The sequence below is a fragment of the Macrotis lagotis genome, chromosome 1 (assembly GCF_037893015.1).
Source record: "Macrotis lagotis isolate mMagLag1 chromosome 1, bilby.v1.9.chrom.fasta, whole genome shotgun sequence".
Lineage (NCBI taxonomy): Eukaryota > Metazoa > Chordata > Mammalia > Peramelemorphia > Peramelidae > Macrotis > Macrotis lagotis.
Window position 1 is genome coordinate 780,652,135 of NC_133658.1, and position 13,168 is coordinate 780,665,302.

At 33.2% G+C, this 13,168-nt stretch overlaps 1 protein-coding gene across 3 annotated transcripts in view; it reads left to right on the top strand.

Moving 5' to 3' along the window:
* The window catches only part of GRIA4 (glutamate ionotropic receptor AMPA type subunit 4), a 516,976-nt gene extending 504,926 nt beyond the window's left edge, over window positions 1–12,050 (top strand). For all 3 annotated transcript variants that reach the window (XM_074216584.1, XM_074216582.1, XM_074216583.1), the window contains 3 exons: window positions 2,285–2,399; window positions 4,794–4,928; window positions 11,663–12,050. In XM_074216584.1, coding sequence (XP_074072685.1) covers window positions 2,285–2,399; window positions 4,794–4,928; window positions 11,663–11,827 — 415 coding nt within the window. In that variant the 3' untranslated portion in view covers window positions 11,828–12,050. The remainder of the gene's footprint in view (window positions 1–2,284; window positions 2,400–4,793; window positions 4,929–11,662) is intronic.
* The last annotated feature ends 1,118 nt before the right edge of the window (window positions 12,051–13,168 follow it).

Here is a 13,168-nt window from a genome sequence, read left to right on the forward strand (position 1 = left end):
ACCTAATTTGTTGATATTGCCTCTATACGTAAAAAAATACTTAAGCTTGCTTCAATAAGAATACCTAACATATAAAATAGACATGCAATAATTATATACTATATCATCATCAGAGCATTTGTCATTGGAATATTTAATATCATTCAAGTCATTGATACATGACTACTTTTATCAGCACCATAAGGAAATCTAGAGTCTGTCTTGATGGATAAAGTTCTCCATGATAATTAACAATGAAATGCTTCCTTTTATTTTCTACCAAGGCTTCATTTCTTTAACTGGGGAAAAGCATATATATACATATATATATGTAAGTTTAAAAGAAATTGAGGAACTCTAGATATGCTTTAAATCAAAAACACAGTTAGGTTTTTATCTTTATGTGATGCTAAGCTCTAACATTCAAAAAATGAAATGCTGATATTAGTCAACATTCTATTATATACTACAACTATAAACCTTGCAATGGTATGTTAAAATGAGAACTAAAATCTTCAAATTAAAAAAGAAAAGCTTCAAAAATATTACATTTATTCAAAAAAACTTAATGAATGGATAAACAAAATATAGGAGGTAATGAGTAGTTTTTGAGTACTTGAAAAGATACTTTGTTCTCTTTCCCTAAGCACCCTACATCCAAAAGCTATCTGTTTTCAGATACTATTTGGAAGACCCTGTGCTAGGTTTTATGGAGGATACAAAAATGAGTGAAACTGCTCCTACCCTCAAGAATTTGCAATCTAATAAAAGCAACAATTAAGGAGTAACTGATAAATTCTCTGTGGATTTAAATAAATGTCCAAACCAATCACAAAATCTGGGTTTGAAATCTTGTCAGTCTACCTGAATGGACTCAACTGTGCCTCAGGTTCCTAATCTGTAAAATGAGTTTGACTAGATGATCTCTAAGCTATAAGCTGCCTAGTGAAGCAAGATGAATCTCTCCTTAGGACTACTGCCCAGAAAATAATCACTAGGATACAAGCTACTTATCTCATGGAATATTAATCAGAAAGATAATTTAATGCTCTAGCCTACCCTACTCAGTCATTTCATGGAAGATGAGACTGAAGGTCAGAGTAACAGCCTAGAGAGCAAGTCCCAGATCAGTACTCTTTCTACCAATGCATACTATCTTTATACCTACCTACACAAAGTAAGTTAAATGAACAAATAGAAATTAAAGTAAATAATTAAGAAAATATATGAGTACATTAGTGCCCAGCACTAATGAATATCTTCTCTTCTTTGCCCTCTCCAAGAACTTTGATGTTAATGGAAGCTAAGAAAGTGACAGAAAAGACTACACTTTCTGAAGAAGGGTCAAATGTTTTGGCTACTTCCTTTTACATAGTCTAGGGGTCTGGTTCAATGAAGCATTTTTTTTATTTTATTTATTTAAGGTAATGGGGTTATAAGTGACTTGTCCAAGATCACACAATTATCAAGTGTCTGAGGTTAGATTTGAACTCAGGTCCTCCTGACTCCAGGGCCAGTGTTCTATCCACTATGCCATCCAGCTGCCCCCACACTGAAGCATTTTTAATTAAATTACAAGAACTTCACTATATGGTTTTAGTAACTTGATTGTATTTCTATATTGGAATGAAATTACGTTAAAACTTATGTTGAGAAAATTGATAAATATTACCATGAGAATGGAAGATCAATTATTCCAATTATGGAACACAAGAGTTTCTACTTTAAAATAATAGTAATTAATGACCTCCTTCTGTACTTCAGGCAAGAGTGATCCTTTCACAACAAAACCTAAGTCACCTTTTCCTTAGCAAGGTGTTATATATGAAAGTAGTGATATGATTGTGATAGCAGATATCAAGGACATACTTCATGACATAAAGTAAAATTCTATCATCATCATAACTAAAGTAAGGAAATGAAATGGACTATAGCCAGCTTCTTCAAAGTCAGTCTATTGATATAAATTCTGCAAAGAAACAAAATAAATGAATTTATGGAGTAAATTAAATTGTGCATTGAGACAAAATTCTGACAGAGAAACTTTCCAAAGCCAATAGTTTTGGGTTCACAGTAATTGCATACCTTTTATTTACTAATTTTCCCTAGCAGTATGTGCCTGTTACCTAAAGCGATGGAGCAGGCCCCAGTTGTATGTCTGTTTCTAAACCTGGGCCTATAGTACAAGACATAGCACCCACTGTGGCCTCTGCTCCGTCACTTTACCATGCGATTCTAATGTAGTTTTACTTGAATAACATAAAATAACATATATAATGTTATTTATGTTATTTTCCACGTGAAGAACTCCTGTAAACCTTGCCGTTTTGAAACTCAGTGAGGCAGGCGTCTTAGACAAGCTGAAAAACAAATGGTGGTACGATAAAGGTGAATGTGGACCCAAGGACTCTGGAAGCAAGGTTAGTCACTGCAGCTCGGGACCTCCTCTTGTGTTCACCCAACAGTAAAGGGAGCCATGGTCAAACCTAGATGGAAACTAAGCAATGAACACTCCTCTTCCTAGCATATTCCTGCCCATTGAAATTAATTGCAATGGATTTTTTAGAATGGGGTCTGGCTTAAAAAAAATACTTGCTCTCCCAATATTAAAAAAAAAAACTTCACTAAATGCAAAAAATCCACTGGAATTTATTTTAATAATAGTGTTCTTTAGCTTAATATACCACTAGTAAAAAGGATTTTATTTTATTTTTATTCCATTTGCATTTGGGATTCAAGAAGCTCTTAATGAATTTACATAGGAAAGGACATAGTTACCTTTAGCCAGTGGGAATAAAGAAAAATTTAAGAAATGAATGTTCACCCAAAAAGTTCAATAATGCTGATTCCCCAAATTGATAGAAGATTCACTTTAATTTAAAGAGGCACTATTATATATGTGTCCCATTTTATAAATATATATATATATATATATATATATATATATATCCAAGTCTCTAAATTCTCCCATTAAATTATTCAGTATTTAGTCGTATCATTTCTAAGTCATCGTATCTCTGCTTAATGAAATTTAGTTTTAGAAAATGGCAGAACTTGTAGTTCTGATTCTATTGAATACAGATGAAATTAATGTTTACCAAAACAACAGAAACATTGCAAGGTAAAAGGAAATAAATATATAAATTACATATATGATTTTTTTCATCATCTTCTGATTTCAGAGAGCTCAGTCTATTACCACTTTGATGCAAATGGCAACTCCCAAGTAACTCATAGTTTTAATTAAAGAGTTGCATATATGTTAGGTTAAATGAATGTTTCATAGTCACACAGATGCTATATGCTGGAGGTGGGTCTTTATCTACTTGGTCATATTGCTTTATATATAGATAAAGCATACGTATATACAAGTCTGTCTCCTGTATATATGAATATGTGTTTAATGGTAATTATGAATTCTTCTGAAAAGGAAGAAAATAGCATTCACTGTTTCATATGTGAGGTATGTAAACTTAAGGCAATAATTATGAATGGAATATCACAAATTGGAAGTGGGAATAAGGTAAAGTTCTAAATTAATCATTTCTTATAACTTATATATATAATATATAACTTATATAATTTCTTATAACTTCAAAGAGTTTCCCCCCACTTGTTGGCCACAATAGCATTGGTCTTTTAACCAGAATAGAATGAGATCCTTATTTGAGATATAAAATTTCTTTAACCTCTCTAGCCCAGACAATTGATTTCTATGCCATGATTTGCCTTAGCAGAGATGAAGTTCACAATAGAAACCTTATAAACTCATACTAGGTTATCAGTACTACTCTAGTAATGCAGAACAAATAGTGCATCTTTAAATTAAAACACCAATAGTGCCATTCATGTTTTCCATCATCTTAATTCTGAGAAAACTGTATAAAAAGAGGCCATTCCTTCAAATGCTTCACACAAAGGTTTATGATAAGAAAATTCTGAGGTTAAGCTGTGTGATAACTTAATGTCCTCAATAAATAAAATCATGTGCTCGGCTATTTCAGAATATTTTGCAACATGATCCATACCCTAAAACATTGTATAATTAAAAATACTTTAGTAAAAATGGGAAAAGATCATTTAAAATATTCATGCTAATACATGAATAATTTCATTGTTGAAATACTGTAGTAGAAAAAATGTGCATATATATGAAAAATATAGCATGCATCTTACACATCAGTGTAAGAAATGTCTCTTTTTGAAGATTTCCTTCTAGTGAAAGTAGTTTTCTTATTTAGAATGGCCTTAAAAATGATTAAATAGCCTTTCACTCTATATGCACATGATTCAAATAGTGAACATGAAAAACTGAAATGACTGGTGTTAAGAACCATAGTTCCTTAATAAAGGGTGGGATGGGATGGGGGAGGAGCAGAATCATCCCTGGGTGAAATGGCAGATATTTAAAATGTGTTTATAATGCTTCAGCAACCAAATTAGTCCCCATTCAATTAGCAAACTTTTAACTAAATCATTTTCCCACTTGTCACCTATCTCTGATACTCATATCTGAATGTTTCCTATTTGTTGATGTGATAGAATGAAGTAGTTTTACTTGGCTACTTCATAATGTTAATATCCCATAGCTGCTTTTAAATCCAATTACATCCCAAATATGCAGGCAAGCAAAGTAGTCTTGCTTGGGATTAACTGGTTTATTTTAAAAATCCATCAGCCCATAAATCCACATTAAAATATTTCTGACCTAAAGGTTGTGCATATTGATATTTGATGCCTGAAAACCACATTGTTCTTCTTCCTTTGAGAGGGCCACATTTCTGTCACTAACTGAAGTGATTCTCTCTCCCCAGGACAAGACGAGTGCCTTGAGCCTGAGCAACGTAGCTGGAGTCTTCTACATTCTGGTTGGCGGCTTGGGCTTGGCCATGCTGGTGGCTTTGATAGAGTTCTGTTACAAGTCCAGGGCAGAGGCAAAGCGAATGAAGGTGGCAAAGAGTGCACAGACTTTTAACCCAACTTCCTCGCAGAATACCCAGAATTTAGCCACTTATAGAGAAGGTTACAACGTATATGGAACCGAAAGTGTTAAAATTTAGGGGTAGGACTTAGGGCCAACTACAGTGAGTGGGTGATGCATCCTGTAAATGCAGTGTCGTGACCTGTCTGTCCCGTGGTGGTAATGCTTGCTTCTAATTAGAGCTTTCTATTTTTTGGAAACCAGTGCAAAGTGGTTCAGTTTCTTTGGCTGCAGATGTACGGTACACTCTTCTGTGTTGTTCATAGACATCTGCATTGCAAGGGTCAAACAAACAAACTAAAAGAACTTTGCTGTTGTGAATCAATCCAAAGAGTCCAGCTACATGAAATTCAAGTTAAAACAGAAAAAAATACCTTTCATTTAAAGGTCTAGCAAAGGTCTAGTTATTTACCTATTTCTGGCTAAGATCAATTTTATTTTAAAGAGCTCCCTTTCTGTATTGCATAATTGGTAAGTTGCCAGAGATCAGATTTTGTTTTGTCAGTAAGTTCATAGATCTAGAAGGACATTCCCAATACTTTCATTTTATAGATTGGAAAAAAGAGTCCCAGGGATATTAAATAACTTGCCTACAATCACATAGTTAGCACATGTCAGAAATGGTACTCAGAGTCAGCATTTAGCAGTTGTAGATAAATCTTGCTGATAATTGACACTCTTTTAGATTCAATTCTGCTTTCAGGTTCAAATTCTTCTCAAAGTGGATGGGAATCTCAGACTTATACCAGTAATAGAATTGAAGTTACATTTGAGATTTTACCTCAAACAGGGATTCTGAAGAAGTTAGATGTTCTTTTGAATGGTGGCAAATCAAATTTACTTTTAAAGAGGCACTGTTTTACAAGTCCATATCAGTTATAGAGGTTATAACTTATCTAAAATGAATAGAGTTGGCAATTAGGAAGAACTAGCTACAACACTATAAGGTAGTGATAATTTTCCTCATTCATGACTCTTGAGAAAACAAGGATCAGAGGAATGATTTCTCCAAGGAAATAGAAATTTCTTTCTAAACTCCATTCTTTTTTTCCATTAACTGATTTAGTGATTTTAGATTAAACTTTGAGGAAATTTGTCCCAAAATCATTTCCAAATAAAATAACATGGTAAATGATTAATTTAAGAGAATCTGTCCAGACATTGCAAATTGACTTATTGGAAAAGGCCCCAACGTTGAGAAAGACTGAAGACAAAAGGAAAAAAGAAATGGTAGAGGATAAGATGGATAGATAGAGTCATATAGAAACAATAAACATGAATTGGACAGATTTTGAAAGATAATGGAGGATAGGAGGACTAGCATGCCAGGGTCTGAAGAAGTAAACTGAAGAACTAAACAGCTGAAAAACTAAACAACAAGAAGATAAAATCAAAGACATACAATTTTCATTAAGAATCATAAATATCTCCAAGGTAGCACAAGAAAAATTTGCACTGAGGTTTGGTATTGACTCCTAGAAAACTGAAATGAAGACAAAATAACTTGAAATTCTTCTAAATGGTAGTGCTTTCTCTCTTTTTAAAAAAAAGTCATCCTTTTTTGCTGTTCTCCTATTAATCTTTATCTAGAATTCAAAAAGGCATTATCTGAATCCTGCAGAGTATACTTTATCATAAAGGAAGTCAATCTCTCAATTTTGCAAAGAAGAATTATTCCAGGAAGAGTAAACTGCTACATTTCACCAAAATTGCTGAAATTGTCCAATTCATCTACCTGCTAATCCCCAAGTCAAAGAGATGACAAGTTGGTGGACATTCACTCATCATATTGCTTCCAGAGACATCCAGAATTTCAAAAGCTAGAAAACAGCCTATCATCAGTTTCCAGAACTGAATGTTCAAAAAAACATTTTGTGTGGAATTTTATCAATTATTTTGTAAAAGCTCTTTTGCCACTACATCAAAAATATGTCTTTCTTGGCATGGAAAGAATCATTCTAATCATCTGCAGGCCTAAAAGTAAATAAGTAAATAAGATACTAAAAGATTTCACCTATGACTCTGCCCCCAAATAAACACATAAAAGAATAATTTGCAAATTTCAGCCCATTTAAAATATTATGAAAATGTTTGAAATAGACATGGCATCAATGCTTCCTTTTGTTACATTAACTGAAAAGAATATTTTAGTTTCATTATATGACATTGTAGTATACATCCTTCATCTATCTATCTATATAAATAAATAGATCCTCTTATCTCTGAGGCTGTTACCTTTAAGTTAACAAATTTCAGAGGAAAACATGGCATTGATATTCCTGTATTCTTTTAAGTTTTGGAAGTTTTCAAGGTACAAACTAGGTAGCAGAAGCCTTTATAAGAACCTACAGTCATGCAACCAAATTTTATATCTTTTTCTAAATCTTAATTAGCCCAGAACAGCAAGCTAATGCAATGGATAGACCACTGGCCTTGGAGTCAGTAGGATGGGAGTTTGAATCTGACCTCAAACATTTGACTCTTACTAGCTGTGTGACCTTGGGCAAGTCACTTAACCCTGAATGCCTTGCATCTAGGGCCATCTCCAGTCATCCTGATTCATATCTGGCCACTGAATCCAGATGGCTCTGGAGCACAAAGTGAGACTGATGACTTAGCACAGCACCCCTTCATTCGAATCCAATTCATGTGCTTGTCATAACATCGCCTCCCGGATGTCATGGTCTTCTTCAAGAATGAAGGACGAACAAACATCATCATCAATCAGTCCTTAGAGCTCCTTGATTCTCTTGATGTTTCCAAAATTATTCAAAAAGAATCAGAAAAAGATCAGTTATTCCAAGACCATTATTCTTACAATAATTAGACATTTGAAAACTGAATGCTATAAAGCAAGGAAGAATGGATATATCCTACTGACTATTCTATAAAGGAAGAAGGTCAAAATCTAATCCAACTCAGAACTCACAGTGATTTAAGATGAAATATTCCCTTTAATAAGTTCCAAAAAAGCACAAAACAAAATGGAAAATTAGGCTATTGATGCTAGAAGATGCAAGAATTTTCAAATCATAGAGATGAGTAACAATTGGGAAGAGGTGTAGGAAGTTATTAGAGGTATACCAAAATGAGAGTAGGTCATGAGCATTTCCCTTTGTTGACAATACATTTATCTCTAACAACACTCCTTCTATCTCAATGCAGTGATTCAACAGTATTTTCCTTACTGAGGAACTACATCGCTACTGCAATTTCTTCACAAAAGATTGCAAGGAAAGATAGCAATATTAAGGATAGTATATTATATTGATACCTAGAATGAAAGCCCTAAGGAAACAGGTTATTGGTAACAATATGAAAAATTTGTTTGACCTAAAGTCTTCAGAACATTCTTTGAAAGGATTTTTACCCAATAAATACCTGGACCGAAGGTTCTGTTTTTTAATTGTAAGTTGAAGAAATGAACTATTCATCAAATGCTGAATGAAGAGACAGAACTTAGTAAGTCATGTAATTTAGCAAAGAATATTCAATTTGTTCCATATATAAATGCCAGTACTATGCTTTCAATTATTTTATGCCTTGCCACAAAAGCCCATACTTTTAATACTAAAACTCTCCTTAGGTGCTAGATGACTACAAGTGATAAAGTATCTTGATCTCTTAAGAATATAAATTTAGGGTTACTAATAGGGCAATAGGACAATTTGGATTGTAAATATATAAGCTGCTTCATATTACCTATGGTGAACTGAAATGTCAATGAAGTGGTATAGAAGATGCCTTCCAGAATATGAATAACTATAAAAGGAGGAGATCCTGACATGTAGAAAGAATGTTATATCTTAAATGTATGGCCCAAGGACTTCTAAGGAACTCAAAATGTTGAAAAACATCAACAGGCCTCCTGTAAATTGGATCAGTCACGAGCAAGAACAGAGCAAGAATCACACAGGAGGAGAAAGTTTGAAAGCCTTTATAAAGAAGGGTGCACATTTTTGAAATTATGGAGTCACCAAAGAAGTAAACAACCCATGCATAAAACAATTTCTTTTGTTGAACAAAATTTAATCTGACAATTTACTTCCACAATACTGACTACTACAAGGTATGGATTTGGAATTGATCAGACTTATAGGGAAATCACAAGTTGAATGAATATCCAAAAACCTTATCCAGGTCTGTGGATAGCCATAATCTGACTCTTGTACTTGGTCAGGTTCAGGACTCTGCAAGAGACTACAATGGAACAAACAGAGATAGGGGAAAAAAATGAGCCCAGGAAATCCAGAGCTGCCCCAAATACATTCTCTGGAGAATCAATGACAAAGGCTAATATCTAACTACATCCTTGAGAGTTAATTATAAATTTCCTCAGCCATAATTATTGTGGAAACTGAGTATCAGAGAAAACTGGCTTGTCCAATATTATATCAAATAAAAAAGTTGATACTTAGAAGATGTTTCAATGACACATATATAAAATATTTGAAATGGAGAAGTCTGGGGAATCAGGAAAAAAATGGATATCTAGGAATGAATAAAACTGATAGCTTACATTTTAAATAATGCTTCAAAATTTAGGAAGTGCTCAACATAGATAATTTCCTTTGATCCTCACAACAGTTTGAAGTAGGTACTCTAATGCCTTTTTAAAAAAGGAAGAAAATGAGACATAGAGAAGCTGAATCCAACTTGTAAGTATTAAAAGCAGAATTTGAATCTAGTCGTTTCTTAAATTCAAGTCCATCTTACTTTGCTTAAAACCCAGTTTTCTTGAAAAAGCCTTACAGATCACGTTATCCAAATCCTACATTTTAGAGATGGGAATTGAGACCCAAAAGGTTTAAGGAACTTGTCCAAGATCACACTGGTAAAAGGAGTGATATGTGACTTAGGTCATCTGATTACCAAATAATTGATATTTCTATTAATGAACAAGCTCATTCTCAAACTTTATCATTTTACAAATGTGAAAATCTAGGAACAGAAAAAGAAACTGAATTTGACAAAATTATACAGCAGGCAGCTCTAGGGTGTATTGACCTCAAACACCACATATGTATCCCTTAAAGAACTATGCAACCGAAAAATATTTTATCAACAGTATCCAAATTTTGGAAGAGAACAGAGAGGTCTTCTAATACAGTCCTGTTTACAATTTTCCCAATACCTCTATTTGAAGACCTCCAATGATAGGGAATGTATTGTATATTAAATCATTTCATCCCATTTTTTCTACTATAATTATTCTTAGGAAGTTTCCTTTTTTATTCAATTCAAATCTGTCTCCATTAACTTTTAAACACTCATTATAGTCCAACTGTTTTTTTTTTTCATTTTTGACAGTTTTTTTAAAGTTTTTGAATTCCAAATTCTATCCCTCCTCCTTCCCTCCCCTCAACAATCAGATATAGGTTTTACATGAGAAATTATGTAAAACATTTCCATATTTGTCATTTTGTATAAAAAGATTTGAACAAAAGAAAAAATGAAAGAAAAAAATGCATTTTCAAACTGTATTCAACCAATAGCAGTTCTTTCACTGGAGGCTGTATGCTTCATCATTAGTCCTTTGAGGTTGTCTTGCATCGTTGTGTTGCTGATATTAGCTAAAACATTCACAATTCTTCATTGAACAGTATTGTTGTTACTGTGTACAACGTTCTTTTTTCTGTTCACTATATATCAGTTTATGTAAGTCTTTTCAGGTTTTTCTAAAAGCATCTTGCTTGTTATTTCTTACAGCACAGTAATAGCAAAATAATGTTTCTCCTCTAGATTGAGATGAATAGGATGGTTAACTTATTATCCCTCCCTGTTAATTTGCCTCTTTTAGAAATTAACATTCAAATTCAGGTCTTAGAAATAAAAATATATCAATAAGAATAAGAGAATTTATTTTCATAATAGCACTACCTGCCTCTCTTATTTTTTTTTCCTCTGCTACCTCCTTAGGCAAGAAATTTTGAAGCAAAGATACAGAGACTTGTCCTACAATAATCAGTCTGGATAAGTGTCCCTACTGATGGTCTTCCATATTTATTTACATATTTTCTCTCAATATATATCCCTCTATAAAAATGCTCCTTAAAAATCTATACCTAAATGTCCTTACTAAGCATGTAGTCAGCTGTACGTCAATACTTGTGTTGTTTGGGTCATGTCGTTAAGTGATGTGAATGAATGGAGATGTTTGTGGAGAGGTCTGTTTAGTTAAAAGAGGATTTGGCATAAGTTGAAGCTATATTCATATACATATATATATATATATATATATATATAATAGACTCTTGATCATATTTTTGAAAGGAGAATTTTTCTATTTAAAAACTTACATAGTTAAAAAAAGTGCAAGATATTATATATCTTTATTTCTGTGCATATATAAATAGAGAGAGAGAATATTTAAAACTAAATTCAATTTAATCCTAATTAGCATAGGCTATTCAACATAGAGTGGCTTAGACTAAGTAATTTACCCTCACTTTTAAGTAAATCCTTGTTTTTACATTTGCCTAAAACATAATTGTCTTTCTAAAAATTCTATTATCACAATCTCTAAATTGACTTATTCCCAATATAGCTGAGTGTTTTTTACATGCAGTTCTTATAAAACCAAAAGCATATGAAAATGCAGATGTCTAATATTAACATTTCGGTGTTTGTTGTCTCATATTCTACCAATAGAATAGAAATATTGTAACACTGTTTTCCCTGTTTCCTTTCCATGCAACCTAGCTGACCTTTTCTGAAGCCATAAGAAACAAAGCCAGATTATCCATCACAGGGAGTGTCGGAGAAAATGGCCGTGTATTGACTCCCGACTGCCCAAAAGCTGTACATTCTGGAACTGCAATTAGACAAAGTTCAGGATTGGCTGTAATTGCATCGGACCTACCATAAAAACCAAAAAAATAATTGAGTGCCTTAATTAAAACTGTGTTGGTGACTGATGGAAACACAGCACAGCCTGTCATGACATGGGAGTGTCATTGATAAACTCCGAAATTTGGCTGAGAATGGGAAGTACGTCCAAATGCGCCAGACATCATCAGCAACAACGTGTGCATGAGCTCAGCTCGGAAACCCAAACTCAGATTTTATATCAGGAAAATTCATAATTTAGATTTTTGGGGGGTGGGAAGGGTGGGAACTGGGACGGGTGTATTAACAGCAACAAATTTCACTCGAGTGGACTTAAACTAATAAGACTTGCCAATTAGCGCATTAAACTGTGAAGTACGTGCTCAGAAAGGACAACACTTTTACCTTGGACTTCGCCAAGAAGGGATTAAATAGCTATAGACATCAATGAACATGCTAACCTGTGTCTCCTGAACATCTATGTATTCAAGAAAGAATATTCAGCTGTGGAAATGAGTCACAAAACTGTGATGAGAAAATAATAAACAAACATGTAAATCCTGTGAAAAGTAAAAGAAATTATTTACATTCCCTTTGAGGAAAAAGAGGAATATTGAAACATGCTTGCTTTTTAACTGATGTAAATTCGGTAGAGGACAACACAATTCTTTTTTCTAACCATCTTAGGGAACAATTCATTGCAATAATTGATATAAATGGCATCACTGTAATAAAATTCAGAGACTTTTTTTTATAAAAGTTGTTGACCATCTTCTTGTTTGCTGTTATCTTCATTTTGTTACACACCAGTGTCCCACAGATCACATCTGTCTAAGTAGGACAAACAAAACAAAAAGAGAAAAAATGTTAACATTATATCATCAGTCTGCAGTGTAGAATCAAGAGACTACGGGTCACTCATGCTACCAACATTATTTATAATCTTGTTCTGTGTACAAAATTGTGGTTTTTGTACTCAACAAAAAGAATAAAACAACAAACATTCTTATAATACCTACAGAGCCTGGATTTGTTTTCCAAATGTTTTGAAAGAAAGCTGGAAAAAATGCATAATCAGCAACAACAAAAGAAAGGATGAGGTGCTAAATGGGAAATTTATGGTTAGAGTGAAGTCAACTTGTACTTTTTTTTGCCAGAGAACCAGCATCAATTAGTGAATAAGTTGTTAGAGATGCAGTCATTGATAATGAATCTTTATGATGTGAAAATGATAACAAGGTTCAATTAGCTATGGTTTTGTTCTATAAAATCTCACTTGTGTTGGGTATTCACTGCCCATTTAATTCACTCAAAGTTAATAAGAGTACTATCCAGTCTACAATAAATATTTATGTGCCCAAATGCAAAAAAAATTATATA